At 40.2% G+C, this 21870-nt stretch overlaps 1 protein-coding gene across 3 annotated transcripts in view; it reads left to right on the top strand.

Annotated features, from left to right (window-relative positions):
- The window catches only part of LOC137187385 (tensin-3-like), a 59627-nt gene extending 47731 nt beyond the window's left edge, over nucleotides 1-11896 (top strand). For 2 of the 3 annotated variants that reach the window (XM_067596236.1, XM_067596238.1), the window contains 11 exons: nucleotides 717-873; nucleotides 2368-2822; nucleotides 3986-4069; nucleotides 4210-4341; nucleotides 5167-5259; nucleotides 5963-6040; nucleotides 6891-6968; nucleotides 7177-7345; nucleotides 7464-7532; nucleotides 8371-8400; nucleotides 9244-11896. In XM_067596236.1, coding sequence (XP_067452337.1) covers nucleotides 717-873; nucleotides 2368-2822; nucleotides 3986-4069; nucleotides 4210-4341; nucleotides 5167-5259; nucleotides 5963-6040; nucleotides 6891-6968; nucleotides 7177-7345; nucleotides 7464-7532; nucleotides 8371-8400; nucleotides 9244-9385 — 1487 coding nt within the window. In that variant the 3' untranslated portion in view covers nucleotides 9386-11896. The remainder of the gene's footprint in view (nucleotides 1-716; nucleotides 874-2367; nucleotides 2823-3985; nucleotides 4070-4209; nucleotides 4342-5166; nucleotides 5260-5962; nucleotides 6041-6890; nucleotides 6969-7176; nucleotides 7346-7463; nucleotides 7533-8370; nucleotides 8401-9243) is intronic. The other variant, XM_067596237.1, reaches the window with a different exon arrangement.
- The last annotated feature ends 9974 nt before the right edge of the window (nucleotides 11897-21870 follow it).

Here is a 21870-nt window from a genome sequence, read left to right as displayed (position 1 = left end):
GGTTTTATGCAAAGCTAAGCTAGCTTTTCCCTTGCTTCATCCTAGGAGAAACATGGTTTGGATACGCTTAGAGATATTCTATATTTGTATTATTGTCAACAAATCCTATGAGAAAAACAAAACCAATAATGAATTGACATACAAACAAATCTAAAACCTGAAATATCGTATTCCTCTGTGCCATAGAGCTCCATTGTTGTCCAAAAAGGAAAATATAGAGCCGTTTTGTTTAACAATTCACACTATATATTTGTGATGTGTTTCTAAAAATAGAATCCGAGTGCCAAAGACAGGATGGAGAGGATGTAATATATTTAGTCGTTTCATGGATTTGTTGACAATTACAAAAAATATAGCTAGAAAACTGGTTTTACAGTGCAAAAAAATTCAAAAAGCCCACTAATGCAGGAATTATTTCCTGGACAAATAAAGGTTAAACACACCTAATTTCTGTCAAACATGACAGGTGTGCTTCTTCTCTACTGTTACATGTCGACAGCTGTATAATCCAATCAAACATAGAGTCCCAACGACAGCAAACATGAACACCAGTGAGTAGCAGTTAGCAGGTAGACAGTTATTACAGTTTATGGAACTGTTACATATCCTGCCAATTTTTACGGGACCTTTTTACGGTACAGTGCTTCAGTGTTTTATATCAGAGCCATGTGTAGTAAAAGAGGACTGACTGATGGGTTTGTTTTGTTTTCTGGCAGATTCCCGGAGTTTCCTGGACAGCATGAACCACGCCAGCGGCTCCACAGAAGGAGAGTTGTTCAGATCAGAAGTGTCAGTCAATCCTGCTTCCTGTCAAAGGATCTTTGGCTCCATGTGCTCCGTGTCATCAGGCAGCCCCCTCCCACACACAGACAGGTACCCACACCTCACACATACCTGGTGTGTTTTCAGTGACTATCCAATAGCGTACAGTGAATTGGCCTGTCCAAGACACCACATGTTGCATTCTTACCATTGTTGGATTAACTTTCTGTGGGCCCCAGGGCAAAAGTTTGTTTTTGGGCCCCTATTGACCCCCACCTGGTAGTACTCTAGACCTGAAATGATTGGTTAATTAGTTGATTGCAGACATTTTCTGCAATTAACTAATCAAACTACTAATAGTTGGCAATAATTTTGATAACTGATTAATCATTTAAGTCACTTTTAAGCAAAAAAAAGCCCAAAATTCACTAGTAGTAGTTTCCCAAATGTGAATATTTGCTAGTTTTTGCAGTTTTCCATGATAGTAAACTCTACATCTTTGGGTTTTTGACTGTTGGTCAGACAAACAAGTCATCTTTATATGTTATCTTGAGCTTCAGGGAATAATCATTGGCATTTTTCACTATTTTCTGACATTTACACTTAGCAGTATCCGAGTATCGAAAACTGTCAAGTATTCAAAGGTTATTCTCTGAATTTAAAACAGACTGCCAGCTTTGTTTAATTCAGGTTCATGTTCAGCTGAGGGTGTTAAACCAACATTTAATATTTGAGATGTTTGGCTTCTTTTTGTAGACGGACATGTTCATATTTCTCAATCTAACATGTCAAAACGAGTATTGTTTTGGTATCGATACCAAAGCTCAAATATCATATTGAGGCTAGTATCAACAAATTTCATAAGATACCATCATCCCTATTTGTGTTACTTAATAAGAAATAACATTTCTTTTTTTCATATATGTTGGCCAATAAGTTACAAGAAGTGTCAGTACAGAAATTCTTAAGTCACTGTACTTTTTAGGTTGTTAAGAAACGTCATCCCAGTTCCATAGTTTGTGCACCAGAGAGAACTGACCTGTTTGTTTTTCAACCAATTTGTTTTTCCAGTTTGTCCCGGTGGTTGAGTGGTTTGACAAGCAAATAATATTTTGCTCACCATTCTGTACTATGTTTTGGGACCAAAATATGCACTTCAAATGCTACTGTACTACAGAGAGTATCAATTCCTGTCCATATTTCATATTTAATTCCAATGTCTGTGTCTTGAAACAAGACAGAATAAAGAGGCTTAATGCACCAGAATTGAAAAATAAAACATGATTTTAGAAAATATCTTTAACCTGCTGATTTCCATTAGAAACAAGTTCTTGCCGTTTTTTTTACGTGTTTTGTGGAAATAAGATTTTAAGGACTCAGTCACAGACATTTTTGCAGTGCTGTACTGAATTTAAAACATAAAATGCTGCAGGCATTGACTGCAAAGTGAAACAGTTGTGTGGCTACATGCTGTTTGTTTTAATGCTTCATTTATCTTGTTTAAACTTTTGGAAACATACTGTACCTGATGATAACAACACTGATTAAATCGACACTCTTAAGTCTTTGTTTCCACTTCTAACCCGCTCTCCTTCTCCTCTGCAGCTCCACTCCGCCTCCAGCGTGGCACGACCGGACTCCAAACTCCCAGAACTCCCCGATCCCCCCGCAGCCCTCACCTCCTCTCTCCCTCAGCACTCCCAATGCCCACAGTTCTCCCCGGGGGGTCCCGAAAAGCCTGGGTGGGGGTCCGGGGGTCCACAGGGAGACAGACAGCACAGACTTGTCCTCGTTGTTGTTGGGGAACGGAGGCCTGGACCACAGCCTGCTGGAGGCCATGGAGGGTCTCGGGGGTCTGAGCCTCGGGGGAGACGGGGGCCTCCCTCCGCTGCTGCCTGAGAAGAGGAGAGTGGGTGAGGGGGGAGATCTTGGCTCCCGCTCCCCTTCTCTAAGCGGATTTTCCAGCCCTCACAGTGGCAGCAGTCTCAGCATCCCATTCACATACTCCATGACCCCTGACCCCCTCAGAGGACTCAGTGGGGCCTCGTCACCCGGAGCAGGTATACAGTCCCAGATAGTCCAAGAATGAGGTCTCGTTATGTATCTGTGGCACTTACAGATTCACTTTATTCCATCTACCTCTTATATATGATCAGCCATTCTTCATGACATTGGAAATAGTAGTTTGATCTTAAGATACAGATGAAGTTGTCGTGGATTTATTCTATTTGTACAAAAAATTGAACTTCCTGGGCAAGTTAGGTGGCAATTACAATTAATGCTAATTCAGCTAAGCCCTGAAATGTTTATGAGAGCTGCAACTTTTTCAAATCCCCAATATTTTTCATAGAAATACTGCACACTAAGACTTTAAGAACGCTTCCCAATTTTCCCAATCTGCAAACTTGACCTTGAAAATAATCCAGTTCTGGACCATGTTAATGCCAAAAGCCAAATAAAAAAAGCTTTCTTTCCCTGGAACTTGCAACGTATCACTCCACCCAAACTTCCTCAATTGACCATTGATCAAAACTGGACCACCTCTAAGATAAAACTAAACTTTGGCTCATAGATTTTGTTGGCAGCGCTGCTCGTCACTAAGGTTACCTTGTAGACATGACCTTATAGGCATAAACACATAAGTACTTTTAACTTACTGGCTGCACAGGCAACACATGCCAAAATTTCACAGGATCGTTGCAAATTTTTTCAAATGTCTTTTGCTTGATGGGTACAACTTCAGTCATTCTGGGCCCCAATAATCACGAACACTAAAACTTTTGCCACCGCTACCAAGGAATAATTCAGTTGAAAGGTTGATATATTTCAAGTCATAAGAAAAGTTATGTAATATTTTGACAAAAAAAGTTTTAATATTTCAATAATATTTTGAGACATTTCATATGAAAACTGCTCACTGTGAGGTCTGTGGAGCTGAAACATCCCCTGCTGTTGATTTATTTTGTTTTTTTAATTCCGCTGCTTTGAACACCACGGAAAAATCCATTGACTTCCTGTATAGGAGGCAGAAATAGCAATAAAACAAAAACTGTGCATGTCTAGATACTATTAGTACTGAGTGAGAAAAATATAGTTTTGTAATTTGGGTGCACTGACCCTTTAACCGATTCTTTTTCACTTTATTTTTCTTTCTGCTGCCTTGTCATATTTGGGCTGAAGCCAGACTAAAACCTAACAGAGAGCTTTAATCTGTTTCTTGCAGAGTTTGGCAGTAAGCAGGACACTGTGAAGTTTGTTCAGGACACTTCCAAGTTCTGGTACAAGCCCGACATTTCCAGAGACCAAGGTAAACATTGGTCTTGGACCGGAGAATCTAACAGCCACGTCCAAGCAGATAATACAGTCTTGTGCAAAGCTTGTCTCCATATACAGTATGAGCATGATGATTCTAACTTTAGCTTATCTTTGTCTTCATCTATTGCACAGCCATCGCAGTGTTAAAGGACAAAGAGCCAGGTTCTTTCATTGTGAGAGACAGTCATTCATTCCGTGGGGCGTACGGATTGGCTATGAAGGTGGCCACACCCCCTCCATCTGTGATGCAGCAGAGTAAGAAAGGTACGTTCAAAATGCAAAAAGAGTTTAACAATATGCTCTGTTTTTGCTGGATATTAAATGATGGGTTCACACATTTCCAAGTCAAGTGTCCATATGAACGGTGAAAGAGGTTTTCCTCGCTGTAATCATTCTTCCTGTTCATACTGGATATTAAAAGATCCCCTTCAAATGTGCTTTCACATGTCAGTGATAGGAGGCCAAAATGCATTTAAAAGTTGATGTGAAACTTATATGAGGCTTCAGCAGTCTGAGTTAGTCATATCAAGTGGATATCTGACACATTTACAGTCTTTTTAGCATCAAATAACCTCTTTGTGTTTCCTCGGACAGTGTTTCCCTGTTGAGCTGCAGGTGGAAGTATAGTAACAAAAAAAGGGACTTTGCCACTAAAAAGACTGTAACGTTGAAAGATATCTACTTGATTTGAAGCTTCATATTAGCTTCAGATAAACTTTTAAATACATTTTAGCACAGAAGGAGGACTGTGGATTTTGTCCTCTATCACTTCCATTGTAAGTGCATTATGAGGGGGTCTTCTAATGGTCAGGAAGGGCTCCTGACTGATGTTTTAAGACACACTTGAACTGTGAACCCGTCCTTCAAGACTGCATTTTATTCGCTAAATGTATAAATCACATTCAGTGGTGATTTTCATGCAATACAATATTATTAATTAAACTTCCCAGCTGCTGATATAAGGGCTCATTTAGCAGGATTTTTTAATACACAGACGTATTTTTTTGTTGTGTCAAAGTTCCAAAAAGTTCTATCTTCCAGCTTAACTATTAACTATGTGTACTGAAGTAGCTCTTTGTGTGTCTGCAGTAGATCTGTCCAATGAGCTGGTGAGACACTTCCTGATAGAGTGCACACAGAAAGGAGTTCGTCTCAAAGGCTGCCCCAACGAGCCATACTTTGGTGAGAATACTGCTGCTGTATTCAGTGTTTCCTGGATACTTTCTGCCTATTTGCTTTTGTTCTATCTAATATCTAAATGTGGTTATATCAGATAGTGTCAGATATTAACTGACCTTGTGTGGTGTATCTATGCAACCCTGAAAGAAAACATTCACATCTTAAAAGTCACAATAATAAGATGTTAAAGTAGTTAAAATTAAATGATCGTTGTGTTCATTTTCATTTAAGCAGTCATAGCAGCTGCAGGGTTGTAAGGTCAGACTCCTTTATTGGGTAGTTTAATCCACAGCAATGCATACTTTAAAAATAATCTCTTTTATCTCATGTTTTGTATGTAAAATCTTCATCTGCAAAGTCATGTGTCTAGATACAAGTCAGATAAATGGAGTGGAGTGAAATTGTAGTGCAGTATAAGTAGAGAGTAGTGCAAAATGGACTCAAGACTCAACTAAATTACTATTAACTCAAAAAAATATGGAATAAATGAACGTCTTCATCTGTCAATAGTCCACCAGGATGGACTCAGTGAGGTTATTACATCTCTGTATCTCAGGGTTTAAATGTATCTCCTCTGCTGCCCTCTACTGGTCAAAACGATGAGGTGCAGCTGGCTCTGTTATTCCTCACATACAGTATAATGAGTCTTAATGGGTCTATTTATAAAATGTTCATTATGAATTTATTTTTTTATTTTTCCTTGCAGGGAGTCTCACAGCTCTGGTGTGTCAGCACTCCATCACCCCTCTGGCTCTGCCCTGTAAACTCATCCTGCCTGATAAAGGTAGGCTGTGTGTGTGTGTGTGTGTGTGTGTGTGTGTGTGTGATACTGATGCAGGGCAATTTTTGCGTAAGGCTTGAAACAGTAACAGAAGTAGAGCAGAGTATCAAACCTTAATTATTACATTTCGAGGAGCAATTGCGACCGAAAGTTGACACTAAATCTTGAGGTTTAGATTTAATTCTTTACATTTCTTTGCACTGAACTCTGTTGAATTATCCCTTAAGGTTAGTTTTATACTCTTTTTAGGCAAAATTCTTGAGCAGTAGCTTGTGTTTATACACTATGGACTCATGCATTTGAGTTTATTTAAGTTTTTGTAGAAAAAACTGATATAACTTAGTTACTTTTAAAAATTGTAATGTAATGTAACAGTTTTAGTAACCAAACAGCAATATAATATTGGCCTTGTTATAAAATAACTTAAACCAATACCAACCCTGAATCAGAGGTCTTAAAAATGTTAGATTTCAATAACCAAAAGTTTTCTTGTAAATATATGATCTGCAAACATATTTTTCTAATATGAAAAATATTTTTTCCTCATATGTCCTATATATTTTTACATGTCAACCTCATCAATTGTAACCAATAAGAGGCCAAAGTCTCTCTTCAATGATAAGATTCTTTATATTATACATTCAAAAAAGTTGAACACGTTTTCAATTAAAAAAAAAATATCTTGAGAAATGTTTCAAAACTGCAACTAAATTGGAACTACTTCTGGAATTCGTTAGCACTTCCCAGCTTTACTTGCATGTGTGTGCATGGATGTTTGCCTGCAACTATACGCTGCATAGATGCAGTTTGTACGCGTCTTGATCAGTGAACTCTGAAGTGTGTTTGCTTCCAGACCCGGTGGAGGATCTGACCGACTCTTCTGCACAGACGGCGACAAACTCAGCAGCTGAACTTCTCAAACAGGGAGCAGGTACAACGAAATCTGTGTATTTGTTTGATTCTTAATTAACCATGCATGTGTAAAACTAATGAAGTTATTATCTGCACACAACCTGCATCACTTAAAAACTCAACTGAAGTTTGTATCAAAACACAAATTTCAGTCCGTTCAGTTCCATCTCAGTTGATAATATCTTGATTTTGTGTCTAACTACTCCTTTAATATCTGTGTCTGTTAGCATGTAACGTGTGGTACCTCGGCTCTGTGGCGCTGGAGTCTCTGACGGGACACCAGGCGGTTCAGAAGGCGACCACGCTGACGCTCGCCATGGACCCTCCGCCGGCCTCCACCGTCGTCCACTTCAAGGTGTCGGCGCAGGGCATCACGCTCACAGACAACCAGAGGAAGTGAGTTTTCCCTGCACTTGCAGCCCAAACACACGGATCCAGATGTGATCTCACAGGAATCTACATGTTCATGTTCACACAGACTCTGTTTCAGCTTTCTGTCTGTTTCTTCCTGCAGGTTGTTCTTCAGGAGACACTACGCAGTCAATACGGTCATCTTCTGTTCTCTGGATCCACAGGGCAGGAAGTGAGTACACCTCAGCTACGTAATCCTCTTAATTGATATTTTAATTTTAAAAATCCACATGAAAACACACACAGTAATAAACAATCTTGCTGAGAGGCTGAAGGGCTCCATCATTTCTGAACGATAATTAAATCCTGGTTGGTTGCAGTCTGAGTCATTCTCATGACTATTATGATTTAAATTGTGTTTCTAAAGGCATAAAATTTTGCAAGACAACTCAAAGTTGATTTGTGCTTTCAAAAGTTTTGGCTTTTTCTGTAAAATAAGCCAGTCCTACAAGCGACCATTTACAGAAAAAAAGGTGTTGCATATGATAAAAAACTATTTTTGGAAGTATAAAATTGTTGAAAACTAAAGATATTTGCTGTATGAGGGGTAAAAAACAGAATAATTTGGAATCAAGGAATCAATGAAAAAACAAAACTATTCAACATTCATGTCTGTCTGTCTGTCATGGTGTTACAGTGCTTTGTCTTTCATGCAAAATTCACTAAAACATACTGTTGTTTCTAAAATTCCTTTTATAAGTACATATAACTTTAGATTCTGAGGTTTTCATGCAGTCTCTTTTCAAACATAAAGGTCATAATGTATATACGGCATTTACATATTACATAAGATGATTACATAATATTACAAAAATTACAAAAATTATTATTTGATAAGTCACATAAGTGGTTTAAGTAGTGTTTTAAGTGTTATTATCAGAATGTAGTCAGAAGAGAGGCTGTTATTTGTACATTTATATTGAATGACATATTGAGGTATAATATTATATACAAATGAATGCAGTGACAGACAGTATTAGTGTGATATCGTGTCGTTCTGTCACAAACAGATGGACAAGAGGCAGCAGTTCCACTGCAAAGTAAGTCCCTTTTTATTCATGTTTTGTTTCTTTCACTGCACCAGTTTCTCAATGTTTCCTATTATCCTTTACTTCTCTTTTTGTCTCGTGATGATGTTTTGTTTTCATTTAATGTCTGGAGTCTGGTCAGAGGTCTCAGGAAGATCATAAGACCATCAGAGGCTGTGACCTGCCACATGTTACAGTTTGGATATGAGTATATTGTCATTTTATATTTGACAAAGAGACAAAGGTCTGAACAACAAATATGTTTCATGAACCAGACTGTGCATGGCCTTAAAGTGACTCATCACCTAAAATCTTTCTCTGAGTATCAGCTTGAGAGGTTTATCATGTCAGTCACAATAGATTCCAGTGCCGAAAACGTTTCACAGTAGAGAAAATATCAAAACATCCACAGAAACCTCTCAAACCAGTTCTACAACAGAATCAGCTTCTCTGTTGTGCATCTGTATGCTCCCTGCGTACCAAACACTATAAAATATGGCAGTGCTTACATGGTGTAACCCTCCTGGAAGCTTTAAATCCCTGTTGAAGGAAACATTTTGAGCATTTAAATGAAGGTATTTGTTATATTTGAGTGTTAGTAACATACTGAGCATACAGATGGGCAGCACAGAAGTGGATTAGGAGTAGTTTCTGGGTATTTGAGATAAGTTTAAGAAAATTCAAGTACACCAGAGTCTACAAACCTTTTCCAGCCACGTTTCAAACCTGCAGAGGGAGGGAGGGGTAGTTGATACTCAGGGACTCAAGGACAGATTTTGGGTGTCATTTTAATTTAGTAAGAGAATCAACCTCTATATATAAATATCCTTGTTTATCTCCGTCTCTTTCCTGCAGGATCTTCGGATTTGTAGCCAGGAAGTCTCAGAGTGAGACCGAAAACATGTGTCATCTGTTTGCCGAGCACGACCCCGAGCAGCCGGCCAGCGCTATCGTCAACTTTGTCTCAAAGGTCATGATCGGGTCACACAAGAAGTAATAAGGAGAACTCACTGCTGAGCGAGGAACCTGGACTGGGGGGGCTGGGGTGGGATCAGCTTCCAACCCCGACTTCATATAAATATGAATGTGGACCACCAAGAGCCAAAAAAACTAAAAACACTCCAGCACCTGGTCCCTGGTTGAGTTGATCCTGCAGAGAATAAGCGTGTGTGCATTTTGTACTGACTGCACTGCAGGATGCTGCCACCAGGGGGAGTCGAGACTGTCGTGTATAAAGTTCTGCAACTCATCAACAGGAGGCTGCAACTACTCTGGAGCTTTTTATAAAATATGTATAAAATCATTGACACTTTTTCACAGAGGATCTAGTCTGTAAATCGGATTTTCTCACTTTATGACTACTTTATCAGACCTGTATTCTAAATGTATCACATTGACTTCGCTTGTTGCTGGCAGTCACAGCTGGCAAAAAATAACACACTTACTTCCGATAAAAACCTGGAGATAATTCTGCAGATCAACATATATTTCAAGGTATGATTAGAATTCTTTTTCCACATTGGTTGAAATGTGTAAATCAGACCACAGACCTATTTTTATATATATGTCAAAACCAACCATACTGTCACATGACAAAGCCAATCATGTGGTCGCCTTGTACTGCCCATGTGTTTATATATTGCTCAAAGTATTTATCCCTTTTTACAGATGTGTAAAAGTTTTTTTTTTTTTTCCCCTAAATATACTTGTCATATATTTTTGTATATTAACACATACTGTACATTAAGGTTAAAAGTCAGTGTACCTCAGAATTTATGCAATTATGTCACATATTGTATTATTGTGGGAAGAATTTGATATAGTTTTTCGCGTGGTTGTAAGATACTACATACTTGTTATATTACTAATATAGTTGTTAATATGTTCCTTTACCAGTAACACGCGTATAGGTTCCTGTACAGTTATTGTGCCATGAAAAGAGTCACTCTGAATTTAATTAGAGATAAAAACACAGTTACTGTGATATACTGTATGTCTGAATTATAGTCCACATCTGTAAGGTTTTGTTCACCCAATTTACACAACAATACATTTTCTCACTTAACTCCAGTGGTATCTATAGTTTAGATAGTTTAGATTGTATCTATGCAGGTTTTGAGATATCTATCTCTTAGATTTCTGCCTCGACTCCACTACAATGGAGGTGAATGACAGTCAAACCCCTGTAAGATGTCATTTACTGCATTAACTGATGTTTTTGGGTCACTTGGGGGCAGCTGAACAAGCTGAAAACAAACCTTATCACCTTTTATGGCAGTTAGTTATCTGCAAAAGGTTGTCTATTTACAGTAGACAAAGAGTAACATTAACGTTCATTTTTCTGGCCGTTTGATGATTGTAAAGCTAATATTCACCCTCCTTTTAGCCTGTGGTTTGGTCTCCACCAGCTCCTGAGGAAAAATGTCTGGCTGCGCTTTTTTTTTTCACCAGCTAAAACACCAACATCCTATGTACACTTTGGTAATAAGAGGTCTACTCTTTTACAACAAAATGGCTGAAACTGGCCGTCATGGTCCGTCAGCTCTCTGACCAGATTATATTCTCACATTTCTGTGTGGGACAACAAGATTTTTTGCACCCACAGCCTTTTCCATCTTCTGGTGTTTTTTTTAACCATGAAGAATTGCCAGTGCCGTCTTTTGTGATAAACCGAACTACATTATCGTCAAAAGAGCTGGCTGTGTCGGGTTTTTTTTTAATATATTCTCTTGGTGTTTTCCTTCCCTCTGGCTTCATGTTGGCCACGTAAACCTAATTTGCCTCTGCACCGTTCCCGTCATGAGCCTAACTTTGTCTGGCTGCTGTTTGGTGCTTAGGATGGCTGCATACAGCGGGTTTATCACAGCCTGTATTAAAAGGCTGCCTGCTGCAGCTGGAAAAGATGTCGATTAGAGTGGAGATGCAGGCTGGAAAAACCAAAACAATGATCCAAAATAGAATAAAACACACTTATTTCACTGTAAGTTTGCCTCTACCAGTGACTCATTTACTCATTTGATCATTTATGTACATAAAAATACTGATTATTGCTTTAAATATACTATACTGTATGTTCAGTGCATCTTTGTACACCAATGAAATTCCATTTACCTCCATTATATTTAGATGGAGGCCAAAACTATCTCCATGTCTAGATACCACCAGAGTTAAGTGAGAAAATATGACTTTCTTTTCTAATTTGGGTGAACTGACCCTTTAAAATCAAAAGTATAGTTCCCAGGTTTGCCAATAGATGGCAGTAATCGGCCACCAAATTTCACACTGCGTGCTGGATCCCAGTATGGATGAGTGGAGCGTGTACAGAACTTTATGGTATTTGACAGAAAAATTCATCTTTAGGATGGAATATTTGTTTGATTTTTCAGCTTTTCTCTCCTGTCGTAAACACACTGGTTTTATACGAAGAAACAGTTGCAGATTAATCAGAGCAGGTCCACACATGAAGCAAGAAAACACCCTCTTGAATAAACTCAACGATGTCAAAGTCCGAGCTTGTGTGTGTGTGTTTGAGAAAGAGAAAGAACATCTCAGGGTGGACACATGACAGGACGCTTTGGTTTTAACGAGCCTCCAGGTGCCTCGTAGATCCGCTGACGGCTGTCTGTCTCTGTCCTCTGCGTCCTGGCTGAGACTTTTACAGGCCAGATCATCAGATATCAGGTTTGAATGAGGCTCTATTCAGGATCCTGGTCTCTGCGGAGAGCACGGAGGAACTGGAAGTGGGACAGAGACGTGAGGACGCATCACAGTCCTGCAGTCCCGGCCTGGCCAGGAGAAAGAGGGACAGCGTGGAGGGTGGGGGGTATAGTGATAGTGTGTGTGTGTGTGTGTCTGCGTGGGGGGTGGGGGTGACGGAGGTGGTGGTGGTGGGGGGGGGGGTGTCGGTGGTGGATGACCTCACCATTACGGGAAACTTTCCCACAGCCTGCACACAAAGAAGGCCGTCAAAAGGTAAAAGGATGAGAAAGAATAGAAATTTAACACAGTGTGTAAAAAAAAAAAAAAAAAAGGAGGCAAAGTGCGGAAGAGCGGTTAGTCGATGAGAAAGAGGCTCTTTCGGAGGGGGAGTTGTCTCCTCTTTTCAGCGCTTCAGAGATTTTCGGGGTTGATAGAAGCTCTGAGTTTGCTCAGAAAGGCTGGAGAGAGAGTCTGCTCACAGGAGCAGCCCTCAGTTTGGCTCCTGTCCCCTCTCTGCTGAGTCACCTGCCGCCATTTTGTCCCCTAGCTGGACCTCTGCTTGCACTTCCTGCTGCACTTCCTGTCAGACGGGCCCACCAGCACCTGGTGGCCCAGTGGTTTCCACAGCTGCTGCCGCCGCCGCTGCTGGACGACATCACATTCCTGGCATTGCTCGCTCCGAATGGTGTTTGGAAATCCAAAGGCCGGCTTCCGTTTGGGAATGCCTCCCTCACAGAGTCCCTCTCAGCCTCTGATCCCCGGCCTCCTCTCACTTTATTTGAGTTAGCTATTTAAAGCCCATGCTAAGTGCGCTGCTGGTGCTCTGGCTGCACAGGGGAGCAAACACACACTCCATCTCACACACTAAAACCACACCGGCCCACAAATAATCCCTCTCCTATTTTTAATTCGGTGGGTTGAAGGGACGCAGCATGCAGGGCCGACTGCGAGCAGCCGCACAAATTCACAGATTTTCTTTTTGATTTTCTCCTTTGATGCTTTATTATCGCACCACATTCGGTTAAATTTTGTAATTATCACCATGTGACATATGCGATGTGATTTATTTATGGATTACAGACACAAAAAAACAAAATCCATCCAAGAAGAGAACGTGTTAAAGTGAAAACATTTATATCCCACATGGTCCCAAGATGTTAGAAGACAAACATAAAGAAGACATTCGATATAAAACTAACAATCAAATCCTGAAATCCAAAAACACATCAACACAATTTAATGTGGCCATTATCATACTGGGTGTTACTGCAATATTAGTTAAAGATTTTTGCTTTGCAGTGAACATTGTTTATTATGAATGTCTCACTAGTTCTGTGTTTAAGTATAATTTTAAAGCCTAATGTCACTTCAATACATTTCTGAGGAAAAATTGTGTTTAAATAGTAGATTAAGATTTTACTGTTTATAAAATACGATATATTGTTATATTATAGATTAAAAGGGAAAAGCTTGTAGTTAAAATCAGCTCCACCTTGATGAGCAACAACATTAAAATACTGCTTACATATTAATCCGTTTGTAAATATAATTAAATTACATAATAAGAAATATTCTGAAATGTGCATTTCTGCATTGTGCTTTTATTTTGATACTTTAATCATTTTGCTTCCAATACATATATATTTTTATCTATTTAAGGTTTTGAGTACAGGGCTTTTTTTTTTTTACAGTCACTTTTACATCTTTCTCCACCATTTATGTTTGGTTGATAGAAAGATATCGACAGAGATTTAGCAAAAAAAAAAAAAAAAAAAAAAAAAATCCTGCACACAGTTGATCAATCATTTTATTACAGATGTTTCAATCTTCAGATCTTCATCATTTTAAAATTTCTGATCATCCTTTTTTTTGTTGGTGTAAATGTCATTTGTAGTATTTTTTAAAAAAAATCTTTAAAATATATATTGTTTAAAACATTTATTTGATCCCTTTTAATTCCATTTTTTTTTAACCATGCTGTCTCTACTGAGGCACCTACCGCTTTAATATCTCTGCTTGTTTTACTATTAGGGCTGGGTGGGGTGTCCTGGCAGTCGAGTGGTTAAGATGCATATCATATAACCGCAACGTCCCCGGTTCAATTCCACTTACTGTACCCCTCTCTCTCTCTCTGTCTCTCTCTCTCTCTCTCTCTGAGCCTGTGTTTCCTGTCTGTATCTAAAATCTGTCAGCTATGCAGGAAAGGAAAAATTACAGAAAAAAAAAAAGCAGAAATGATGGTTGGGCCATCTGATACAGTATTTGTCAACCAATCTGATATTAGTCTGTTTACATCAGAGCTGCTCCTTTAATATGAACAGTTGCATTGAGGGTAATGTAATGCAGGTGATGAAGGATTGCTTCATTGCAATGTTGAATTTACAGGATTTTTTTTGTGTGTGTAATTTGATAAAGTATCTTGATTTCTCTGATATTTCACCCAAAAATAAACGGTGTCTCAATTGACATACCGTTGATCTCTCACCCCGTTTTTCCCTCAACACACAAATGTGTACTTGTATGGGCAGGAAATCAGTGTTACTCAATATCACAGAGCAACAGCTCGTTTTAGATTTATGTGTTGGACTTTTTGACACTTTGAACAACAGCGAAACATGAACGCACCGCAGAAATATGTTTCTAATACACCGAGGCATCACAGACTCCCACACACACACACACACACACCCTCACACATACATACGCCTCAAGCATACTCCATGAACGACACACACATTTGCATGCCAATCAAGATTTCTGGCCTACGTGCTCTCAGGCACATGCTGAGAAAGCAATGCCTTTATGGCCCGCCTCTTCATTGCATTGTCAGTAGTATAACTGACTGAAACACACTGTTTCAGACACACACACACACACACATACAGACGCACACACACACCCACACACACACAAAAGACCAGGGTACTTGGATATCAGCGTCAGTCTTAATGAACCTGTCTCCAGGGGGCGGGGCCGGGGTAATGTCCCACACAAAGAGCTCCCGCTGGGCCACCGAGCCAACCAGAGGCCAACAGATTAACTTGCATTACATCAGCATCCCCACAATACACCTAATGAGGGAGGGATTATGTGTGTGTGTCACTGTGTGTGTGTGTGACAGTGTGTGTGTGGACCAGGTATTCCTCATATTGTGGGGACGTAAATCTGTTTACACAGTCATGTTGTGGTCAATCGCCTCCCTTATGGGGACAAAAAGCAAGTCCCCTTAATGTAAATTATTAATTTTAGGGTGAAGACTTAAAGTTAAGGTTAGTTTAGGGTTATGTTAAGGTTATGTTAAGGTTATGTTAAGGTTAGAGTTAGGCATGTGGTGGTTACAGTTAAGGTTAGGATGAGTCTCCAGGAAATGAATGTAAGTCAATGTAATGTCCTCTGAAGTGATAGAAACATGACTGTGTGTCTGTGTTTGTGTGTGTGTGTGTGTGTGTGTGTGTGTGTGTGTTGGCTCTCATGCCATTGCATCACTAATTAGATGCGATGACTCACTTTTGCTGATTCAGGGTTCAGCTATGCGAGCACGGACGTGCACTCGGACAGACACACATATTAGCACATATTCAGTGTCCTTAAAGCTGCACCAATCAATATTTTTCTATTAACAGTGGATCAAATCAATACAGTATGTGTTATGTAAAAGGAGGTTTCTTCCATTTTTTCCCATTAAAAAGTGTTTTTGGAGGTGTTTTTCCTTATTCAAATCGAGGGTCTAATGATATACTGAACTGATTTGTGATATTGGGTTATATAAATAAAAATTGACTTGACTTCATTTAACATTTAATTAAAAATAATGTTGTTGACACTAATTTATTCGGTTAAATGGAATCAAATCTGTGCTTGAATTGGTACGTGATCTATTTAAATCAAGTGGATAATGTTATCAATTTGTTTTATTAATCTGGTATGGTTATAATTATTGTTACACGCAAAGTTATTACAGTACGTGGGTGCAGTATGAGATGTTATGAGGATTTACTGCAATTAGCCTTCTATTCATCCAACATTGTTTTGATATACAGTAAAACCTCAGCTGTTGTCAGGAGGCCAAATACTTTGGTTGGGAGGTTGAATTTGGCCCATGGGGCCATTATTTCCCCGTCAGCAGCCTATCACCACGCAGTGAAAGGTTATTATTAACATTTCAGGTGTGCTCACTTTCAGTTTTACCTCCAAACAAAGCGGTTTAGATAATCCGAATAAGCCGTCGGTTTGTTTACGACCTGTAAGATCGTCTTACCGCTCATGTTTCCTGTTTTGTGGTAATGTTGTCACCGTGTTCCCAGATCAATTAACTTGATGAGCATAATGTTATTATAACTGACAGAAATTATGGGAAAATAACAGTGGAATTGCAATAAACTTGAATTTTCATTTTCTGGAGTTTTGCTTTGTATGAGAAAACTCTGTTTAAGTGTGTTTTTTATGTGCCTCTTTGTGCTGTTTCCTGCTTCTGTCCACAGTGTTTTAATAGACCTGATGTATCTCTGGTTCACGTTTCAGCTATGTTTTTTTTCCATCTTTAGTTTCAGCCTCTTTCTTTCTCATTTTCTCTTTTATTTCCTGAGTTTTATGTGGTTTCTCCCACACACTTAGAAACTTTACAAAATGTGAGAAAGTGTTGAAGGGGTACTTGTGTCTCCTGTAGAGAAGGACACATGCTGCCTGTTCTAAATTCATCTTTCTTTTTTTTTTGTATCATCTGTATTCTCATTCAGCATTTCTACCTCGACAGCGAGTAAGAATGCAATGAGTTTGTGGATGACCCAGATTTCTATCTGCTGTCAAGGAAAGAAAGCAGAGCATAAAAAGGCAGTTGGGACAGAGGGGGGGGGGGGGACTTAGAGCCAAATTAACAAATAAGATCTATGAATTAATTAATTGGTGAAAGAAACAGAACAAGACCACAAACAAACTGTGAATGGAGGGAAAAAAGAGGGTGAGCACAACTGATAAAACGAGAAGGGCAGACAGAAATAGAACAGGGTCATTTGGGATGGCTGCACAATGGGCACCAGTGTGGAGAGTCTCCAGGATTCGGCGCTCGCTGCCCCACATCTTTCGTAACACACCCCTCAAATTTAACCAGGGGTTGCCCGGGGTAACCGGGGAGAACGAAGGGACAAAAGGCATCCGACTGCCCCCAGAAACCTCTACTGTCTGCCTGTCTCCTACCACAATCGAGGATCATTCTTACGTGGGTGCAGTTCATGTTGAGGAATGATGTTCCTCTTCTCAGTTAGTAAAGGCCTCAGTATGACTTAAAGGAAGTACTTGTCGAACGTCTAAAAGCGTCTAACCGGCCCCCCCTTCGTCTCCCATCATTCCCATGTCAGAGGATGGGGGGCAGTTTTTTCAATCACGCCCACTTTAAGCAGCGAGTGGACAGGTGTGTGGAGGTGAGGAAGTAGGCAGGGTCACTTTTCATGTGCACAACAAAGTGCAACACTATCAAGAGCTCAAAGAGTTTGAAGGTATGAACATGTTTGATATCGTCGAACAATACATTGTGCAAAATAATATGTTTGAAACATACTGAAACTAATTTTTCTATCAGGCTCTATTCTAAATTTTGAATAACTACCACAGATACCTGAGATTTGGTTCTGCTACCAAAATGATCATTTTCCTAATCCCTTTTTTGAGAAATATAAACACACATTTTCACCAAAAACCTTTTTTTTCAGTTAAGCAAATAAGCCAAAGTTCTTAAATGTCAAATCTGTCTAAACACAATCAGAAGCCAATGAACGTTGCCTAAATAAAATCATTTCAAATGGCCAAAATTTTTTATTAAAACCAAGAATTATCTGATTGAGGATGAAATAAAAAAGGTTTGATATCCAGCCGTAGCCTCCACGCTCTGAGATGTCTACTTTAATTTGTTTTAAACTGTTAATTCTTCTTTTCCCAGCGCCAATTTTATAATGAGTTCCATCGTTATAGAAGTTTGCCGTCTCAATATTTTTGGGGATTGTGGAAGAAAAGATGCTCATAAGAATTTTTTGCCTTTGGTTCGGTTTGTCTGCCTTGGTCTGCCTGTCAAGATCATCATTAATCATCAATATTTTCAGTTATGTTTTAAATCTAGAGGTATGGCTGTCATCATATTGCAGAAGAAACTCACTCTTCTGGTTCCAGTAGCTTTTATTTTGTATCTCCGACAGATGACATCCAGCTGCAGCTTCAGTTGATGAAACTATTTGACTAATCATCAGTTTTCAGTTCGTGCTGTTTTTGCTGATGTGTGCACATAAGAAGATGAAGTGTAGGAGTGTGAGTGAAGCGCAGCATGATCGCTTAATTTGTTTAGAGTTTCCCCTAAAATATTAAAAAAGTATAATTTGGTGTTACAGGAGGACAGGTCACCGAAACACCCCCTCAAAAATAATCACACCACATCCACATGACTTGGTTTGTGAAGAAGCAGTGTAAACTGGGAGGTTGTCTCACAAATTTAGGTTTACTAAATTATCAGGATAATTTGCAAAACCCCCTCAGATTCTATAAGTAAATCTTCTGAAGTATAAATAGCTCCTCTGGGTTTTACTTGTTGCGTTTATCCAGCTAACTTAATAATCCTGCCTTGTGAGACAGGCCTCAGGCATGATTCAGATCAAAGAAAACAAACTACAGGCGTGAGTGTGTCCTTATTCTGCTGTCAGCTGCTCCGGAGCTTCAAGTTTACTGAGGTTTACCATGATAATTACCAGATGTGTTCCTGAAATGGCTAATTTGTCTCACAAAATCGTACACGAGGCTACTGGATTATAGCTCCTCTCTTTCTGACCTCTACTTAGAATCCGCCATCTCGTTTTTACCTGGAACAGCTAATTGTGTCAGACAGGACTGATGAAATCTCATGGCCGTCTTAGTTTTCTCATTACTGAACAGAGCCGAGTATTCAGGCTGAGTTCAGGCAGTGTCAGCTGTCAGCGGCTCTGTCTCCACGCTGCCAGCCCGGCCCTCCTCCTCCAGACTCCCTGGCTGTGTGTGCTATGATGTCATAGTGCAGCGGGGGTGTGTTCGGGGGTGTGTTTGGGGTGTTGGGGGTGGAAGGCGCGGGGGCAGGATAACAATGATGGCTGAACCCTTGACCTTCTGGTCGTGACCTTCTGGTGAGGAGTCAGCGGCCGGGTGAAGCCTCTTTGCGGCAGCGGGGGAAGACCCTCACGTGGCGACTAGCGTACTGTTAGCATTAGCATGGGCTAATGACCCGGGGTCTTGACCTCGAGGCCAGAAGGTCAGGGGAAGACCCTGAGCCAACACCTCCTTCCCTGAGTGCTCACATCTGCATATAGAGCCCAGTAAAATGCATTCCTGCTCAAAACCACAAAGCGAAAGAGAAAAACAGAAAAACACAGGTAACTCGATGCACATTCACACACTTCGGCTCATACACTCATTCAAATACAAATACAGGAATGCATGCATGCGCACACAATCCCATCCAGGTAGAGTTACCTCTAACATAAACATCTACACACAAAGAAAGCAACACGCCCTCTTGGGGACACATTCCTGTATCCTGAGCTCTGCCACAGATAAGCGTCTTGTGTGACCGGGACACATGGGCTGAGTTTGGGCTAATTCAGCACCTGGGAACCCCTCCGCTCTCTTCCTCCACCCCAATCTAACTCCCTCTTTGGGAACAAACCCAGCCTTGTGCAACTCCCAACAATGTCAGTGACACTCTACACTGCCCCATTGCCACTAATTGTTAGCTCACAATGCTTCCTGGTATTGTGTCAAACAATGCCCACTCTGAATAGAGAGTCTAACCTACTTGTATTGTCGCTAATTGGTTTCTTGAGAGGAGTAGAAAATGGGGAGAGAAAGGGAGAGAGGAGATGTTGGTAATGGACTGCAGTTTCATTGGAGTCGCCAGTAAATAGAGTTCACAAAGGGCTTTGTGAGGTCGAGGGCCGAGGGTCGGAGGTGAAAATGAAGAGGTGCACCTGCACTCTCCACAGGCCGACAATGAGCTTATTCAGCTGCTCTGCCCAGCAGGACGATGGAGGACGGAGGCAGTGGCTGTCCCACAGCTCCGGAGAGACAGCCAGACACACACACACACACACACACACACACACACACACACACAGAGTTAAACAGAGATAAATAAAAGAGAGAGAAAGAGGGAGGTCGTACAAATGGCTGCCCTGCATCTTTACATCTTAAAGTGATGCAACTATTACTGTATTGTTCTAGGCAATAAATGTGAAGATACAAATCATACAACAATAATGACGAGACAAGACAAGACAAGACTGGAGTGGAAGAAATGGGAAGAAAAGAAGACAAGAGTGGCAGAAAAGAGGAAAGTGGGAATTAGAAAAGTGGGAGAGGGAAGTGAGAAAAGAAAAGTAGAAGGGGAGGAGAGGAGAGGAGAAAACTGAAAGAATAGAGAAGAAAAGGACAAAAATTAGAAGAAGGGAAGAGTATAACTGAGAAGTAAAGGGGAAGGATGGGGAGGAACAGAAGAGAAAACTGAAAGAAAAAAGAAGAAAAGAGTGGAAGTGGATGAAAAAGGGAAGAAGAGGAGTTAAAGAAAAGGGAAGAAAGGGGGGGGGAGAAAAAGAGTTTGGAAAAAAAGACAAAAAAAGGAAAAGGCAAGAGTGAAAAGGCAGAAGAAGAAGAGTGAAAGGGGAACAAGAGAGGATAAAGAAAATGGCAAAAGGAGGTAAAACTGACAAAGAACAGAAGTGTGGGAGGAAAGGGTAAAAAGAAGAGTGGAAAGTGGTGAAAATGGGAAGAAAGGAAGAGTGGAAGAAAAAAGGTAAGAGATGGGAAGAAGTGAAGAGAAGAGGAGTAGAAGAAAGGGGGAAAGAGAAGAAGAGAAAGGGGGGGGGAAGGGGGAGAAGAGAATGGAAGAGGCAGAAAATGGGAAGAAGAAATGGGGGAAATTGGAAGTATAGAAAGGGGAAGAAAATGATGAGAGAATTATGGAAGAAAAGGGAAGCCAAAGGAGGGAAAACTGGGAAAGTGGAAAAAAGAGTTGAACAAAGAGAAGAGAAGAGAAGAGAAGAGAAGAGAAGAGAAGAGAAGAGAAGAGAAGAGAAGAGAAGAGAAGAGAAGAGAAGAGAAGAAGAGGAAAGAAGTTAAGTGTCCAGCTGACTGAGGTAGAGGGGGGGGGGGGGGGGGGGGGGAGGGGGGCACAGATATGACCCACTTGTGTGTTGGGAGTGTGAGAAAGAGTGAGTTAAAGGTGAACTCTGCTTTTGTCTTTCTCTTCATGTGTTCACGTATCATGAGTGTATCCTGTATGTGTGTAAATGTGCATGTGTTGTCTGAGTGCATCTCTGTGTGAAATTGTTTTCTACGAACATTTGTTTGTTTGTGTAACCTGTGCCTACATGTGCATATTTAGACAAATATTTGTGTTGAGTTACGCATGTGACCACAGGCATTAACCTGAAGCTTTGCAGCCATTAATTTAATCAAAACACTTTAATGAGTGGGTGATACTTGAAGATGTGTTGTGTCACTTCAACAGAAATCAACTGTGTTTATAATTGTGTTTATAACAGACTATTTCTCCTAGAAGACATTCAGAGTTTTGCACTGACTTGTATACAAAATGCTATAAATAGCTGTGAAAAATAATGAAAAACGTTTAAACCCTTTGAACTCCACAGAACTGTATGTGATGTCGGAGAGGGGTGGAGGGAGGAGGTTTCCAAAGAAATGCGACTGTCCAACAAGCATCATAGACAAATCGACATTATTGGGGGACTATTATTGGGGAAACTTGGGACCAGTGAG

Source organism: Thunnus thynnus, chromosome 8 (assembly GCF_963924715.1).
Source record: "Thunnus thynnus chromosome 8, fThuThy2.1, whole genome shotgun sequence".
NCBI classification, from domain to species: Eukaryota; Metazoa; Chordata; class Actinopteri; order Scombriformes; family Scombridae; genus Thunnus; species Thunnus thynnus.
This window is presented reverse-complemented; position numbering and strand designations above follow the sequence as displayed.